This window comes from Papilio polytes, unplaced genomic scaffold (assembly GCF_000836215.1).
Source record: "Papilio polytes unplaced genomic scaffold, Ppol_1.0 DF824102.1, whole genome shotgun sequence".
Taxonomy (NCBI): Eukaryota; Metazoa; Arthropoda; class Insecta; order Lepidoptera; family Papilionidae; genus Papilio; species Papilio polytes.
In genome coordinates, this window is record NW_013525102.1 from 3,439,999 (window position 1) to 3,457,347 (window position 17,349).

Genomic DNA, 17,349 nt, shown 5'->3' on the forward strand with positions numbered 1-17,349 from the left:
ATCAGTAATGTACAAATAGTCCTAGCAAATAGCATTGACGTTATTCGATCTTATCTTGATTTTAATGTACCTTGGATGCTTTACGATTCATTAGCAGAAGAGACGGTCAGAGCTCTTTCAGATTTAATAGAAAAAACTAAAAATTCGTATGGGTTTAGAATTTCCATGGGGAAATTTGTCACTCAAATGAATGTTATTGTAAAAATGTCTGAGGTACTCTTTACTAAAAATCTTACATATTTATCTATTGATAGAATTCCAAAGATGATTCGTTCAGTTTTCTATGCCAAGTTATACATGCTCAAAGGGTTAGTACATTTAAATTTGGGTTCTCTCTCAGGTGGGTGGAAAACAGCAGATATGGAGGGCGCGATTATTCAATCCTTAAAAGAATTGCATTCCCTTAAATATCTGTTTATAAACTACGATTGTACTGATAACATACTTATATGTATTGTACAAAATTGTCCAAAAATAGAAACGCTAGATGTATCTTCTTCTAAATGCATAACAAATGAGAGTGTTGATATCATTTGTAACTTAAAAAAATTAAAAAGCATACAACTCTATAGGACGTCGGTTACGTGGACAGGATTTGCAAATTTGCTTTTGCATTGCGACAATTTGGAAGACGTGGGTAGATGTGACGAAATTGGCAGAGTATTAGAGTTTATACATAAAACGGACATTGGACTGAAGCAACTTAAATTAAAAACTTACGTCAGTCGTTATGCTACCGATACTCATTTACAATTGGCGGTGAAAATGTGTCCCTTGATTCGTAGCATGACAGTTTTCCACAACACTTTGCAGAGCGATCTCATGGTATTGATAGGTTTAGATCATCTGTGCGATCTCAAATTGCTATCGTGTGACTTTTATGCGGATCAAGTTAAACAGGTGCTCCAAGCCAAGGGATGTAACATAATTCACTTACACCTTGAACATGTTGATCAAATCGATTTGAACGCTTTAATGTATATAAGTCAAATGTGTCCATTGCTTGAAAGTTTGACTCTTTATAATTGCTCATTGATACAGCATACATCTTTATACACAAAAAAACTTGATATATTACCCTTTAGAAATCTGAAGAAATTAACGTGCGTAAGCACTTGCACAGATGAACAGTTATTATTCTTACTAAGTAATTGTGTTAACGTAGAATTCCTTCACATTGGGACAGCTATACAATTCACCGACGAATTCATGTTTAAAATATTAGAGAAAAATCCACTGATACATTTGAGAGAATTACGTATAATGCAATCTGACTTCATGACTGTTACTTCGGTCGAAAGAATAATCCATAGTTGCATGAGCTTAGAAACATTAGTAGAACTAGAGAGTTGGACACTTTTAACAGACAGTGATCGCGAGTTTATAAGAAATTATATTAAAATTAACAACTTTAATATCGACACAAGCCCTATTAGAAGATATGATGCATGACAATGTAGATTTGTATAAAATTAGAAAATGCCTTACTAACAGGCAACTAACACCTATAGAAGAATCAATTGATACAATGGAACACTTCTTAGTATAAATATAATTTAAATATGTACATGTTAGTATTTACTTATCGCATAACGCGCGGTGTCTTGTGTGGACTTGCGATTTTGTCGTTACTATAAAATATTACAGAATATGGTACATTATGCAGAAAAGATACATGATATTGCCATCTCTATGATTATTATAAAATGTTTCTTCACTTTTGTTAATTGTTTTTAATAAAAATATTTGAAAAATCAGTTTTAAAATTCATTTACCACTTCACATCAACAACCAATACTAAAACCAATAATAACAGAATTTTGTATGAAGAAAAGGCGATGTTTAAAACAGGTTTTATTTTTCAATAGCATATAATCAAATATATAAGATGATAATTTAATGTTCGTAAGATACGGTTTTAGCTCAACATAGAACTGTGCCGAAATAACGGGAGCTAAAACAATCCAATCGTGGTAAGAAACCCGTATCTTACGTACATTATAAGAGATGATATACATAATGAGAAACAAGATTTTTTTTTCTGTACTACCCAATAATTAAAAGTTAACGTAAAATATTTAATAACTATATTTAAGCATTTAAAAAAAATCTTGAAAAGAAGATGACTTTGCTCAGAACCAACGGCGGATCCAGGGGAGGATCATGACCCCCCTGAGCCGATTGGTCAAGAGCTTGACAAAGTATATTTACATATTTTGTCAAGCTCTTGACTCGATCACAATCATGTTACCTCCCCCCACCCCAGGCGCCAAAGCTGGATCTGCACTTGTTCAGAACATGTAGTTTTATTAATGTAAGGAGTTCCATTGGTATTACATACAAGATTAATTTAAATAAATACTACACACACAAGGGTATAAACTTAAAAAAAGTAAAGACTTACATTTCAAGCATTTATTATAAAAATAGAAATGTATATTTTACATCTACAATTTTATTAAAATTGTATTTCTTGTGTCTTATAGTGTGTACATACACATTTACAAAATAATACTTTAACCATAACTTTACTACTTACTAGTTTCTTATAGGTCAGAAGCATTATGGTGTGTGCTTCTCAATCTAGTAGCATAAGATAATTCTGGTATTCTTGTGTTTGGTACAAGAGCAAACATATAAACAGGATAAATGCCACTAGGAAAGTTGGTTTGCTTACATTGTTTAATCCTTTTTAAATTTGCTTTTTTAAAAATTCTCATGTAATCTTTTAAAGACCTAGTCACTGATGAATCTGCCTCATCTTTTTCTATGGCACCTGATGAGGTGACATTTTCCTTAACAACTAGAACTCCATTTTCAGTCAATGCCTCTCTGTAAATTGTTTAAATAAACATATCAACTTTACTCATTTTATCCACTTCAAATAAATATTTTTTCTATGTGTGCATATTTACCTGCATCTGTTTAGATATAGTACAAGATCTTCATCTGTTAAATATCCTAAAACCCACTGATTCCATATAACATCATACTTTTTCTCTGGTATAAATTCCTGTAGGCTGACTTTATATAAAGATTCAACTTGATTTTTGTTTTCACCAACAAAGTCCTCTATTGCATTAATAAATTTTTCATCAGGTTCTATTACATCCACCTTTTTAAAACTCGGTATTAGTAAATATTTTGTTATTCGGCCAATACCAGCACCACAATCCAAAGCGACATTTGGAGCAGGGCCATTATCTAAAGCAAATATTGATTTTAAGAACAGTTTTGACCCTTCAATATCAGCATTTGAGATGAATCCAAATCCTCCAAGCACTCCATCCAGAGTAGGAGGAATCTCAGCCCAATACTTTAATGACAATTCATAATTAATTGAAGTGTTATCATTCATCTTGCATTTGTTTGTAAGTTTAAATACAAGTCGTTACAGTTATAAAAATGTAAGTATTTTAGGTTGTGATGGGATATATAGTGTTTTTAACAAAAATAAAACACTAAAATATAACCTTCAAAAAGAAATCGAACAAAAAATCTCGATTCTTAAAAACAACCTAATCAACAAAAGTCAGACAGCCTGTCAACTGTCAGCCGAAGCCGAAGCCGAAAGTGTTGCCAATGTAAATTTTTACGCGACCATTCACATTTGATACAGATATAAAAATCAGTTTTATACGCAGAATATCAACAGGGTTATTGGGAATTAAACTTATTCCCGTTCAGAGGTGATGGAGGGGTTCATTTGTAATCATTTTGACTCCTTTATACAATAAACGAACGTTAACCATTTTTTAGCAATTAAGATTTTAAGATTTTTTCAAAATAAGTTGATTGTGCAACTTAAAAAATTTATTTAACAAAATCATGAATAATAACTTTATTTTTTTCGTCAGATTTATAAAAAAGATTAAATACAGATTATTTTAAATCATGGACTATTGTATACATTTCTGTGCCGCTTGGTGACAAGTAGTGATAAGCAAGTGACATCCTGACAATTGACAATGGGTGAATTTCAATCATTAATCATCCTATTTTAATTGTCTGAAAGTAAATAATTAATTGCTTAATTGAAAACACAATTCCACAAGATCATAATGGACGAAAGGGCGGCTAAACTAGCGTCTGCAAGACAGAAGGTAATGAAATGCATACTTATTTTTGCCATACATTGAATAGAGATTAACACGTCAGTATGTTGAAAAACAAATTTATATTGCAGCTAAAACACCATCAAGAAAAGAAAATGGTACGTGCTGAAGTTTCAGGGTCCTATCAGGAGTATAATACATTACAAAAAGAAGCAACGGAGGAAATTGAAAAAGTAAAAGAATTTACTACTAGCACCGGTTTAGAGAAGTCTTATCGTGATAATCATCCTTTAAAAAATAAAGAAACGCTCAACAAAAGCGATATGAATGTAACGGAAATTTTAATTACTAATAACACTAAACTTGAAGAACAAGTTAAAACATTAGAAAAACAACTGATGGAAATGCAGAAAAGTTGTAATTCAGCAGTAGAACAACAAAATGCTCACGCACAAACTGTCTCCCGCTTGCAGATGGAACTGCAAACTGTTCAAAACAAATATACTGTTGTAAATAATGAAAATTCTTTACAGAAGAATACAATATTGAATCTGCAAAGCAAAATAACAGCTTTATCTGAACAAAACACCAATTTAATAGAACAATTAGAATTCACAAAAACAGTTTTAACTGTCAAAGAAAATGAAAATTCTCAACTTACTAATCATATTTCAGTGCTCCAAAACCAAATAGATGTGCTCCAGTTGCAGATTAAACAATTGAACAATAACTCTAACATTAATATATGTCAAGAGCCAGAAGAGCAAACATCAAATGTCCAACTTTACCAAAAAATATCTAACTTAGAGCAACAAATGCAATCACTCCAAAAGGAAAGAGATAGTATTAGTTCTCACTATCAGCATTATGTTAGTGAGCTTAACAAACAACTCAGAGCAATGGAAACAAGTAATCGTGATTTGACCATGGAATGTCAACGACTGCAAAACAGAGAAACTAATCTCGTTGATCAATTAAGTGAAATGGAAATAAGACTTCAAAATATTCAATCCAACAAAACTGAAGAAATGGACAATGTGTTAAAACTGCAAGAAGTAATTAAAACTAAAGAGGTATATTAATTTTTATTTATTACAAAATCTATACACCTAATAAACATGTAACTTAGTCTTGGGCTTAATCGGACATCTGCAAATGCGCACTGTACTAGTACACACTTTTAGTATGTTTAGTACTTCCGATTTGTGAGAACACAACACCATTAATAGTGTATAATGGGGGTTATAGATTACTTTACATCAAATTTTAACCATGGTCGAACATATGTTATTAGCGAAAATAAATTTAAGTTATAAATAATTTTATCCACTTTTGATTTTAATTACCGAAGGTGTATGCTTCAATCTGGCAAATATACAATCAAATTGTACAACGAAGAAGCAAACACCGATATCATGTAAAACTGTACTTAAAGTGCTAAATGTCCTATTAACAGAAGCCGTTCGGTAACATTACTTTTAGTACAGTGCCGAGTAACATTACTTTTTAGTACATTGTATGTGTACTACCCAAGACTTATGCAACTGGTCTGTGTCTTTAAATAAATTAAATCCCATTAGATCAACTTTATTAAACTCAAATAATTATTATTTTTTGTTAGATTGAGTTCCTGTGCACTTGTTTTAAATATCGTCTAACAGTATGTTTTGTAACATTTCAGAAAAAAATTCAAGAATTAAATGATGCATATGATGAACTTCAAGCTAAATGTTATGAAACTCAAGCCCAAATTGAAACCTTGAATAAGAGTAAAGAAATTAACAGTGATCAGGACAATATAAGTATATCTAAACTAAATGCTGACATTGCCAGTGACAAAATTGCAGCACAGCGGGCAACGGAACAGAATAAAAAACTTAAAACTGATTTAGCTGAGTTGGAATTTGCCTTCATAAAAATGGTAACTTACAATAATCTATGGGTTCTCCACACCGCGTGGTAAGAGACAGTGATGTCACAGTTAATACAAAACCAGTTGATGATCCTACAGCCCCTTGTTGTATTAACTATTACATTACCACTGTTAATGTCACCTTAGCGTCGTTACGTCGTCCTTTTACTTTTGCTGTTAAATTAAAAACCTTAAACAATATCTTTCACATTTTGTAAGAAAATAATGATTTGCCATTAATTGATTTTCATATCTTTCATATTTTTTTATAACAAAAGGATGTTTAAGTGAACATTTGATATTTAATTTACTTTAGTGTACATAAAATACATTACTATTAAAAATTAAGCAAAGATACGCGCTAGTCATGGAGTTACGGAAACCGTAGCCCCTACTATTACTATTAAAAGTAATCTGTTGTTTTTTTTATCAAAATAACAAAATTTCTTTCTGTTTAATTTCAGAGTAAAGACAAATTAGATTTAACAGACAAACTTACTCATGAAAAGCAATTGAACAAGGAATTGATGCTAAAACTTGCTGATATAGAAGAGAATTTAAAAAGTGTACAAAACAAATTAAAAGCAAAGGATGATGAAATGATAAGGTTGCAGAATAGTTCCCGTATTTTACAAATAAATTACGAGAAATCTCTCGAAAACAACCATCAGGTTAAAGAAAAAGAGGAAAACGCTGTCAATAATGAGGAAAAAGATATAAATGCCAATGAAAAAGATGGTTTTCATGTTCATAACCAAGAGTGTGATGAAAGAAGAAATTTGATTGAATTTGATGATGAGGAAATAAGATTAAGCATTGCTAAGGAAGATGCAATGTTAAAACTTCAAGAGAGGTTTTTAAATATTATGGATGAAGTTGCGAATTTATCAGATGAAAAACATAGACTAGAACACATAATTCTTCAACTGCAAAATGAAACAGATACAATATGTGAATATATAGCTCTGTACCAGCAACAGCGCAGTTTGTTGAAAAAACGAGATGAAGACAGGACCGAACAGATCAAAATGTTTCAAATAGAAAGTAATAAATTGAAGATGCAATTAGAAGAGCTAAACAACTTGCTATTGAGATTTGCGAATGATGATGAGTTGAAAAAATTTTTGCAAGATGAATCAAGGAAAAATGATTTAGATAAGGTAATGGAAATAATGTTAAGTGTAAAAACCAGTTCATTGATATCCTTAAATCATAAAATGCTGGATTTCAAAAACTTTTACCCATGCAACTGTTGTTCAGGACAACTTATAGATGTTTAATAATTTAACAAGCAAGCACCTGTCAAAATAGCTAATCACTTTAACATCATGTTAAATGTACATATGATAAAATTAAAGTGATGGAAGTAAAGATGAATAAACTTATAGCCCATACAAATCTATAAACCCAGTTAACAATCCCTTTATGATTGGAGTTTTACACATGTATTATTTGTTTGTTTAATTATATTATTTCTCAAGGACATTTTATTTTTTAATTATTGTCGCCTATAACTATGATTGTAGTCACGTTACTGACATTTTCCAGACTTAAATTAAATATCAATATATTTTAAACTATATACCATTACACCTTTTTATCCACTGAAATGATGGTTTTGATAATCATGTGCGAACTTTGGTAACAAAACAAAACTCAAAACCATTTGTTTTGAGTGTTGCTGTTAAAGCTCGAATTACGGTAAATCTTAGATTTTTACTAACCGATCTTAATATTGATTGATTTGACGAGGTTAATGTAAGTATCCTGGCGGCGGGCCAGGAAAGTACAATATCTTAACTGAGGATCTTATAGGCAAAATGGCGTCATCTATTAGCAATTCCAATCAATGATGATGTTTCGGACTCTGCGTCGGTTGTGAAGATAGATTGCATTAAACAAGAAAATTCAAAAGTTGCAAAAACGAAAAACAAATTATTAGGTTAAAATTTAAAATGTTAAATGTGAAACATTGAAGAATTTCGTTATGTTTTTGGGAAAAAAAGTTTAGTCTGCCAAAAAATGTATCAACCTGTCTTAAAGCAAAAGCAGAAACACGAGCTATATACGACATGCTCATTGGTAATTCACCGATAGCGGGATTATTTTATCGTAAATTTACTCCGTCTTTTCGTAAACTTTAACTCTTCATCATCACTGCCCAGCTGCATACAAATATGATAGAAAATATTTTAAGTTTAAAAAATGTTTCCACGCGTAAGAACATCAGATGGAATGCTATCTAGACACGCTACCTGGTTTCACCAATCTGGTCGGTTGAATAAAAACTTTTTTTAACATACGGAAATAAAAACAACATATAAAGGAACATTTTAATCTACAAAATAACTAGACTACTAATCAATACCCGTCATTAACGCTTTTAGATTAAAGTTTAAAGAAAAATATAATTATTGCTATGGGATCAGTGATTTATTCGAGACAGGTATTATGTATCTATGTACACGTCATCGGCAAGTCGTGTATGCGGCTCCGTTATGATTTGCCCCGATTAAGTACCTTGTTTCGAAAAATTGTATTTCGAGATTAGTTACACGCACATTGACGATTTGCCGGTGACATTATTTAATTCTCACTTGCAACCGTTTTCTTTTAAAATTAGTGATGTGCCGAATTTGTGTAGGCGAGGAAATTAATAAAAAGATACGTATTCGCCAAATTTTGACGACAAAATTTAATGGACCTTTTGCATTTTCGAATATCAGTAACTCTGAAAAATAAATCATAAAAATATTTGGAATGACTGAAGATACTTAAGATTACCTAAGATAATATTATTACACCTAGCAATAGTTTCCTAAAAAATAAGGATTGAATGTGTCACGAATAGGAACTATGTATGACACAATTTAGTTATCGCCGTGAATAAATCCAAATATATAGTTGAAATATAAATCGGAATTTTTAAGAATAATTGATTAATCGTTTACAAATTTGGTAGACGAACTAGTTTAGTACATATACATCAGAAGTCCAAATAAGGGGCGTTTAATAATAATCATATTTACGAATATATTAAAACGAAAACATTTTCATGTAGGAAAGAACAAACTACAATAAAAAACTAAACACAAACCAATAGCAGCAAAGAATTAAGATTGCCATGGTAACGGTAATTGTTCATGCGTTGTCTTTTGTGCATTTCAATTTTGACATTTGCAAATGATAATTTATCAAGTGTATACAAAAATATAAAGTTTTATAATTTGATACAGATAGAATCGTACGGAAACAGCTAACAATTAATAAATTAACATGGTGCTACCGTATATAAGGGAAATTTCATATTACGTAAAAATAATTAGGGTCCATATCCACAAATTTCGACTGCAATGAGTATCCACATATATGCATCTTAAGATTCGGCACATCACTAAAACATTTATATAATTCTATGTACTATTTTACACTTTTATGAATACATAAGGTATCTTATGTCAATTTTAGTATAATATGTTTATATTATAACAAGAAACAGATAGTTTCTCTATTGACAAAACAATGCTAATTACAATAAAACAATGGTAGCATAATTTTTAAGCTAGTTAAAAAGAATAAGTAAATTAATTTACTCTTTTACATAAATATTTATATTGAACAATATTTAATGAAAGGATTGCTGTGTATTTGACAGAAAATCAATATTTAAAAGTTAGAAATAAGTCATAAATCCCTACATTTTTCTATATAGATTCTTGATAGTTCAACGACACACTCTTGTATTTGTTATATATATAATCCATGCAAACAACAAAGTATTTGAAATAAAATTTATTTTTATCTGACTAATACAACCAATATGTTACTTAAAGTCGTAAGCGCAAATCACATCAAAGCAAAAGATACGACAGATTTTTTATTCAACTTACTGTGAATGATATTAATCATTTAAATGATCTCACAATCTTAAACTAAACTTCAGACTAGAACTTAAACCAAAAGTAAAATGTCTTTATGGATAGCAATTACTATCCTAAACACACTATCGTCATTGTACCAGCAATGGATTAATACTTCTATATGGAGCGTTCGGAGCACAAAATTATGTGGGTTAGACGATTTCCAGGACCATTTTTAATGGCAAAATTCCCCAGTGTCATAATTTACATTAAAACCCTACTAATTTTACAAATGGGTAAGTTTCGATGAATGGATGTTTGTTAGCAGGTAGCTCCAGAAAGGCTCGAAAGATCTTATTTTGGAAGAACACAGGCGCCTTAATAACTTTTTTTTTAATTCCGTGCGGACACGGTCGGTGGCGACAGCTAGTATTTAAATAAAAATTAAATTGACTTCTTATCCTGTCTATATTTATTTCTTAGTTTTTAGTAAAGTTTAAAATATTTTTATAACAATTAAACTAAATTGTGTTTGTTAAAATTGTGTTTAAATATGTTTTAGGTAAAAATATAATAATAAATTAACCAAACATTTACTTTCTTTTGCTTATCATTTTTATGCACTTCAATTTCCGCAATTTGATAAAACTGTCCAATTTATATATATATATATAATATACTGGTAAACATTTGTATCACGTACATTAAAACAATAAGCTATAAGAAACACTCCAACTAGAGGTAATATATCTGTGGTATCAGCAATATCACATACTTGACTTTAATGAAATTATATCTAAAGGAAGATGTCAGAACAATAATTTAATAGTAAATCTAATAAATTATATTTGGCGTTTCTAGAATACATTGAATAATATTTAGCAGTCAATAATTAAGCTACAAACATCACAACACTGACCTACTTTAAATAATATCAAGTCTCATCTGTCACATCTGAAACACTATCATGAAATAATTTAGAAGGAATTTCCCGGTACTGAGAAATTGTAATTAAAAGGAAAAGGGATTTACACAATATTCTGGAATAAATTGTTTCATAATTATACTATTCTATTTGGTATGACAGGAAGAATCAAATAAATGTGTATTGAATTCTTGCGATGCCAGGGACAGTTTGCTTGAATTATGATTTACTCAACCTTTTCAATTCTGTTTGTCTTTTATGGGAGTCTCTTGACCTAAGTCTTTAGTTGGCTGCAAATAAAATTTAATCATGTAAAAACCAAAAGCTAACAGCTATAATCTCTGATCTGGCTGAGGTTTCATTTCTCATTGATTTATTTATGAAATCCTAATTATAAATGGTTATAGCCCATTTAAATATACATACTAGTTACCTTCACTACATCAAAAAAAAATATTATTTTCTTCTAATAAATCAGAAATTTAGTATGACCCCGAAAATAATGACTTTTAAAACTCTATTATTATAATATTTATTTAAAGGATGTGGGATTTATTCAGTAACAAATTTGTGTGTGCATGAAAATTATATCATATACATCATCCATCAAATAATGTCACGCCTTTAAACACTAGGAATATGTAGAATAGATATTACAGACTATAATAATTTGGACCTATAATCACATCGTAATATAGAAATAGATACCGAATAAATGAACAACTCTAATGGCCGAGTACTGAAACGAGATTTGAATATGTAACAGCATCTTAAATTACAAGATCTCATTTAAACCTCAAATTCCATGATGTCTGTTAGATTGTCAGCAGGGAAGTGTCGAATTGTTTTAGTATTCGACAGTAAATGTGATAAAATAAAGAATTTGTTAAATAACATACCTCAAAATAACGATGGTACAACACCACTCCATATACACAGCCTATTGACACGAGAATTTGAATAACTAGCCATACAATAACATTGCAAACTTGAGCCTGACCAAATAGTTCCTTGCCATTTTTAATGCATAGCATGGATTCAGTTACCATGATAGCTCCATACACCCAACATTGTGTGCCCACTCTCTTGCATCTCGAGTCTGTCACATATGTGTAATATTGCCTAAAATATAAAAAATAAGTCAATTAAAAATACATACAATGATTTCATATTTATGAGTATGAATTTAGATTCTGTCTAAAATGTGACCTCAATTAGAGCATCAACTAATGAACTGTAATTTCAATTTACTCCATGGCCTTGTAATGTTTATTTTTTAGATTAAAATAAATCACCTTATTAAAAAGAGATAAGAAATTTTTAATATTAATATGTTAAGAGTAGAAAAACAACTAAAGTTTATAGGATTTCATATTTTTTAATAATTCGTTCAAACCAATTGTTGTAAATGTCATTTTAAATAGTAATGGGTTACATTTTGTTATAATAAAACATTGGTATTTTTCATATTTGGAATAATTTCACAACATACTGGCATACAATTTTGCATTATTAATTTTTTTTTTAATTAAACAAACAAGTTGTATGGAACACTCCAAACAAACTATAGACATTTACCTGACTGATGGGGCTACAATCACTCCAATGAGACACAACCGTGCAATCACCAAAGGATGTGATGGAGGCATTTCAAATATGTGTTTCAAAAAAAATGTATTGAGTTCAGATATTTGCCAAAATACAACCAACTGGCTCAAAGCAAAGAATCGCATGTAAGTGCAATTTGGATCGAGCCATCTAACAGGTGTCCAGTGAACTGGTGTAAATTGAAGAATAGCTCTTTTAATTTTACCTGTAGTTGATGAAATGTCCCTGAAACATTGAAAAAAATATTTAACCTTTTCTCAGTAACCAAATTATAATTCATTTTATTGATTAAAATAACATTAAGGTGTTTGTAATGTTATACTATTCTTATATTTAGTACAGATTATCTTTATACATTATTTATCAAATACCTAATTAATAAACATTTGTCATCTCTTGCTTTCTTATGACATTTGAATAACCTGCATCTATCCTATCCATTAAGTTCTGGTTATATAAAATTGTATGATCCAACTAAATAATACAGTAGTTACAAAAGTTAAATATTATGATGCACTTAAGAAGCACCTGATAACCAGACTCCAAACATTCATAATAAAAAAATCTGTCAATATTAAGACATTCTTACAAAGGTATAAGAATGTTTGCAAAATTATTGGAAATTAATTAAAGTACACATTAATAGTGTTAAATGATTACCTTATACTGACCCATTTATATTCTCTCATTTCTAAAGCCTTGCATATTTTTAAACCACACCAAATACCAAAACCGTTGCAAATTAAGACATCTAAAATTATTGAATCCCACCAACACTCTAAAAAGTTAGGTAGTAAATGTGCAAATGCTATTTCGGTAATTTCCCACATAATGGAAATAGCCCAAAGTAGGCCAGTATGTCTGAATAAAATTGCTTTAAACATCCATCCTAAGAAGTGTCCCCAAGCAAAAACATCCACATGAGACCAAACTTTGGCTACAGAAATGTCAGAGCAATTCACAGCATATTCCTGTAAAGTCATATTAAAGTAACATAAGCAACTACCTCATATTATTGGTTTGTGTGAAATAATACAAAAGTAGGATAATTAATAAATACACACCTTATCCATATCAATATGGAAGTTCCGTAGATTTGGATCAATCCAATACATTATTTCATTTACAGTGGAATGACTTTGAAACAGCAGAAATAAAAGTGCAAGAAGATAAAGTACTGAAGCACCAAATACAATTCTCCAAACAGCTGGATGTGGCCTTGTAAAAGGTCCATTGGGAAAGGTTAGAACTGATATGATAAGGAAGAAAAATACAACACAGCAAGTGCCGGACCAAATGTTGTCTTGTATTGTAGATTCATCCCTGAAACAGAAAAAGAATTGACGTAATTCTTAAACAAAACAGCTGCCATTACCTTGATACAAAATATATTTACCTTACAAAAGCAGTATAGATAACAGTAGCAATTGAAACTGCCAAAAGAGTTATCGTATGGGGTTTATAGAAAAATTCCAGTGATATGTCATCTACTGGTCTTTCGTTAATATAGCTAAAGGCATCTACATAATCATTTGATGCGTAACTATTAACAGTTTTCATCGCCTTCTCGTTGACTTTTCTCATTGTTAAGTTATTTCATTTATATTTCATTCACAGGAAAAAGGTGATGTTACAATTGCAATCTTCGTTACTATTCAGGATCACCTTTACAACTTTATATATTATAATAAAAATGAATTAGTAGCATTATTTTACATAACCAACACTGGTCAACCTCGTCACATAACTGTAACCCAAGTAAATTATTACAACGAATTTATAACCTATTTCCTCCAAAGATCGTATAACTAGAAGAATAAGCATTAAAACATAAGATAAAAAACGAAGACTAAGTTTGGATTGGAAAAAGTGAAACGGAAACGCAAAACGAGGAGACTGTCAAGTCAAATGTCAATGTCACACTGAAAGAAACTCATGTCATGAGTTGTCGGGAAGGTTTTAAAAAAAGTACTTGAGGATTTTTTTGGGTAAAAAAATAATAACAGCATGCCAAAGTTAAAATAAAACTAATTTAGTATTTAGGATTTCAATTACTTTTTTTTGTAAAAAAATACCAAAGGAAACATATCCTTGAGCTCTAACTTTATGGATATACCTAGTCCTTTTTTACCCTAGTCAACTAAGTCCCTGGAGGAAGAAATGCCGATATGGACAAAACATATGAAAGCTATTTCAAATATATTACATATTGAGATTTCGATTTACACATCTTGTTAATAAGTGTAAAGGGTCAGTAAATTCTTGTTATTGGACCTAGATGTTGAATTTAATATTATTTCCAATGTCAATCTAGGATTTTTTCCAAGTACTGTATTCTACTAATCAACTATGAAGCTTTCTTTTCTTTTAGTACCCAGGTCAGGGTCAGTCAGGGCTGTTGCTTACGTCAAAGACCATTTTGTATATCGGCTGCCATATTGGATACATTAGATTTCAATTTCCCAACTTCTTCAGATTTATTCAAAATCCTTAAATTAGGTTAATTAAAATATAATCAGTAAATATGCAGACACAACTAAACATTTTAAAGGTTATAATCACAATTCCGGACCTAACCCTATATTTTTCTGTAAAATCTATTTGTAGATTTTTAACCCCAATGAAGCAATTAGGTTTCTTTTTTTTAAATATGGATGATACATTGGTTTACATCATACACATAGATTATAATATGTAGAGGATTAAAAAAATAAAACACTACATTTCTGTGTTATTTAAAGTCATTCAAAGTTTAGGTGGAAATACATATTCTTAAGTAGTATAGTATTAAAACTAATAGTTAAGAAAATCTTAAAATTTAACTATTATAGATAAAATAGAATGTTACATGGAATGAAAACTAAATGCATGTACTATTTACTACATATATTTAATGCAATTTTATCGAAAAATGGCTGCATAATGTTTAAAAGATATTGATTTAATAATTTATGAATTTTCTTCTATCCTTAAACCAATTGAAAAGACAGATCTTAAAGATGATTTATAAGATTTAAATTGTGTACCTCGAAAAACTACGATGTTTTTAAACACTTAGATACAAATTAAATTCTCATTGCTGTCAAATAACAAATTATAAGGTACTTGGACAAAGACACTACAGATGTAAATTAAACATCATCAATTGTTGGTAGCCAAAATGCCATGTTTGTACATGCAGATGCTAACATCATAAACTTAGGATTAAATTGAACACATTGAATTGGTGCTGGATGATCTCCATTGAGTACACAAACTTTGTACCCAGTATCAGCATTCCAGACATGCACTCTACCATCTGTAGATCCACTAAAGATATATTGAGAATCGGGACTAAATGAAGCCTCAATTGGTATGCCTTTGTTATTCAAATGTCCTGTGAATGTTTGGAGTGGAGTTCCATGATAAGCATCAACTAAACGTATAATTGATCCATTTGTACTTATTAACATTGTTTTTCCATCTCTTGAAAATTTCAATCCAGTCCAGTCGCACTCCTTTTCTTGATTGAGTTTAAATGTCACAAAAGGACCTTTATCAAATGATCTTAAATCATATAATTTTATACTTTCAGAATTTACTCCTGCTGCAAATATCAGTCCTTCAGGATCATAAGCGGCTACAGGGCGACCTGATAAGTTCATTAAGCCTTGACAATTAGGTGATCGCAGATCCCAAAGACGTAAGGTTTTGTCTAAAGATCCAGATAAAAATGTATCTTCTACTGGAGACAGACAGAGTGTGACAACCTTTTTCGTATGTCCTGGGAAATATCTGATGTATTTGTTGTCATGTAGGGACAAATATCTTATAGTATCGTCAACTTTAGTCGAACTGTGAATAGCTGTATTTTTGGCATGGGTAAAATGTATTAAATCGACACCATATTTCTTACTATTTACAGTTATCATTTGGGTGCCCTTTTCACAGTCATATATAACAATTTGATCATCTTCGCTGCAGGATATTAAAGTTTCACCATTGGGTGAAAAGTCTATACTGTTTATTTTGTCTGTGTTTTCCCGAAACACTTTTGCTACCTTAAAACTTCTAACAACTTGATCGACCAGTTTCATCATTTAGACTGTAATTGACAATTTTCAATTCTCTAATTTTAGTAATAAATTTAGTAAATCATGGGCTACAGAATTTATGCCCTCGGTATTTTATGAGATAGGTGAGAATTTAACATGACACTCCAGTAATTGTACTCCAGATCGCGCGCCCACCGCCCACCATATTATATTGTTACTCTTTGTTTGTCACAGAGTGTAAAACATGTAGGCTGATAGTGCGACAAACTTATCTGGCCCGTTGAGACTGAGATGAGTTGTTACTAATGTTTTTATCAATTAATTCTCTCACAGAAGATGGCCAATTTGCATTGGTGTAGAAAATGGCATGAAAGAAAAACATGACATTACAGCTCTGCTACATTAAGTTAATGATCTTATAACTTTTGAAGCATTTTAACATTGACGAAAGGCGCAAGTGTGCTGTCAGTTGAATTTTGTCTACCGGGCCAGTTAACTTTATCGGTCTATAGATAGTAAGCTGTGCTGGCTTCGATCACCAACATTTTGAAGCGAACTCTAGGTATTCCTCCTCCAAGACAGAAACCCAGAAGAGATCGAAAGAAGTGTTGGAAAACAGCAGTTTGTAATATACCAGTCCAGTGTTGACGCAACAATTAAACAGGAACCGCAAGTTTCTTATTTAAGAGAATCATTATCTGGACTGCGTATTTGGCATCGGCCGCAATTTTTTCATAGTGGTGTTAAACACCGCAAAGATTATATAAAAAATAACTTCATCTGCTGAATAACCTGAAACTCTTAATTTATGTGGTCAAACAACGCCAAAATAGTCCCTGCTCCGCTTGTGCTACTGTCCTTAATCCGCTAGCGTAGCGACCCGAACCGAATTTAGCATTTTGTGTATGTTCATTAAACATTATTCAACCGCTTTATGTAACTCATCATCACCGTT

At 30.8% G+C, this 17,349-nt stretch overlaps 5 protein-coding genes across 5 annotated transcripts in view; 2 read left to right on the top strand and 3 right to left on the bottom strand.

Moving 5' to 3' along the window:
* Nucleotides 1-1,592, top strand: part of LOC106099453 — a 2,150-nt gene extending 558 nt beyond the window's left edge. The window contains exon 2 of the mRNA XM_013278012.1: nt 6-1,592. Within this exon, the coding sequence (XP_013133466.1) occupies nt 6-1,452 (1,447 nt within the window). The 3' untranslated portion in view covers nt 1,453-1,592. The remainder of the gene's footprint in view (nt 1-5) is intronic.
* An 827-nt stretch (nt 1,593-2,419) lies between these two features.
* On the bottom strand, nt 2,420-3,533 carry LOC106099726 (N-terminal Xaa-Pro-Lys N-methyltransferase 1-A-like). The gene is made up of 2 exons (XM_013278354.1): nt 2,916-3,533; nt 2,420-2,832 (listed from the first exon to the last, which is right to left on the bottom strand). Exons 1-2 carry the CDS (start codon nt 3,356-3,358, stop codon nt 2,547-2,549), a joined length of 729 nt encoding a protein of 242 aa, XP_013133808.1. The 5' UTR covers nt 3,359-3,533; the 3' UTR covers nt 2,420-2,546.
* Nucleotides 3,534-3,941: 408 nt separating this feature from the next.
* On the top strand, nt 3,942-7,452 carry LOC106099725 (golgin subfamily A member 2-like). Its single transcript, XM_013278353.1, has 4 exons — nt 3,942-4,103; nt 4,187-5,128; nt 5,737-5,976; nt 6,432-7,452. Exons 1-4 carry the CDS (start codon nt 4,062-4,064, stop codon nt 7,245-7,247), a joined length of 2,040 nt encoding a protein of 679 aa, XP_013133807.1. The 5' UTR covers nt 3,942-4,061; the 3' UTR covers nt 7,248-7,452.
* A 3,204-nt stretch (nt 7,453-10,656) lies between these two features.
* LOC106099494 (phosphatidylserine synthase 1) lies at nt 10,657-14,262 on the bottom strand. The gene is made up of 6 exons (XM_013278055.1): nt 13,757-14,262; nt 13,425-13,683; nt 13,021-13,331; nt 12,331-12,585; nt 11,652-11,874; nt 10,657-11,042 (listed from the first exon to the last, which is right to left on the bottom strand). Exons 1-6 carry the CDS (start codon nt 13,942-13,944, stop codon nt 10,992-10,994), a joined length of 1,287 nt encoding a protein of 428 aa, XP_013133509.1. The 5' UTR covers nt 13,945-14,262; the 3' UTR covers nt 10,657-10,991.
* Nucleotides 14,263-15,231: 969 nt separating this feature from the next.
* LOC106099501 (WD repeat-containing protein 82) lies at nt 15,232-16,606 on the bottom strand. The gene has a single exon (XM_013278063.1). The coding sequence runs from the start codon at nt 16,437-16,439 to the stop codon at nt 15,492-15,494; it is 948 nt and encodes a 315-aa protein (XP_013133517.1). The 5' UTR covers nt 16,440-16,606; the 3' UTR covers nt 15,232-15,491.
* Nucleotides 16,607-17,349: the final 743 nt, after the last annotated feature.

Bases quoted from the DNA above. Each gene is read 5' to 3' on its own strand.
- LOC106099501 (XM_013278063.1), bottom strand. From the start codon at position 16,439: ATGATGAAACTGGTCGATCAAGTTGTTAGAAGTTTTAAGGTAGCAAAA.
- LOC106099725 (XM_013278353.1), top strand. From the start codon at position 4,062: ATGGACGAAAGGGCGGCTAAACTAGCGTCTGCAAGACAGAAG. The intron at 4,104-4,186 runs GTAATGAAATGC...TTTATATTGCAG, and splicing joins TAGCGTCTGCAAGACAGAAG to CTAAAACACCATCAAGAAAA. The intron at 5,977-6,431 runs GTAACTTACAAT...GTTTAATTTCAG, and splicing joins AATTTGCCTTCATAAAAATG to AGTAAAGACAAATTAGATTT.
- LOC106099494 (XM_013278055.1), bottom strand. From the start codon at position 13,944: ATGAGAAAAGTCAACGAGAAGGCGATGAAAACTGTTAATAGTTACGCA. The intron at 12,586-13,020 runs GTAATCATTTAA...TCAATGTTTCAG, and splicing joins TATAAATGGGTCAGTATAAG to GGACATTTCATCAACTACAG. The intron at 11,043-11,651 runs GTATGTTATTTA...TTTTATTTGCAG, and splicing joins TGTACCATCGTTATTTTGAG to CCAACTAAAGACTTAGGTCA.
- LOC106099726 (XM_013278354.1), bottom strand. From the start codon at position 3,358: ATGAATGATAACACTTCAATTAATTATGAATTGTCATTAAAGTATTGG. The intron at 2,833-2,915 runs GTAAATATGCAC...AACAATTTACAG, and splicing joins CTATATCTAAACAGATGCAG to AGAGGCATTGACTGAAAATG.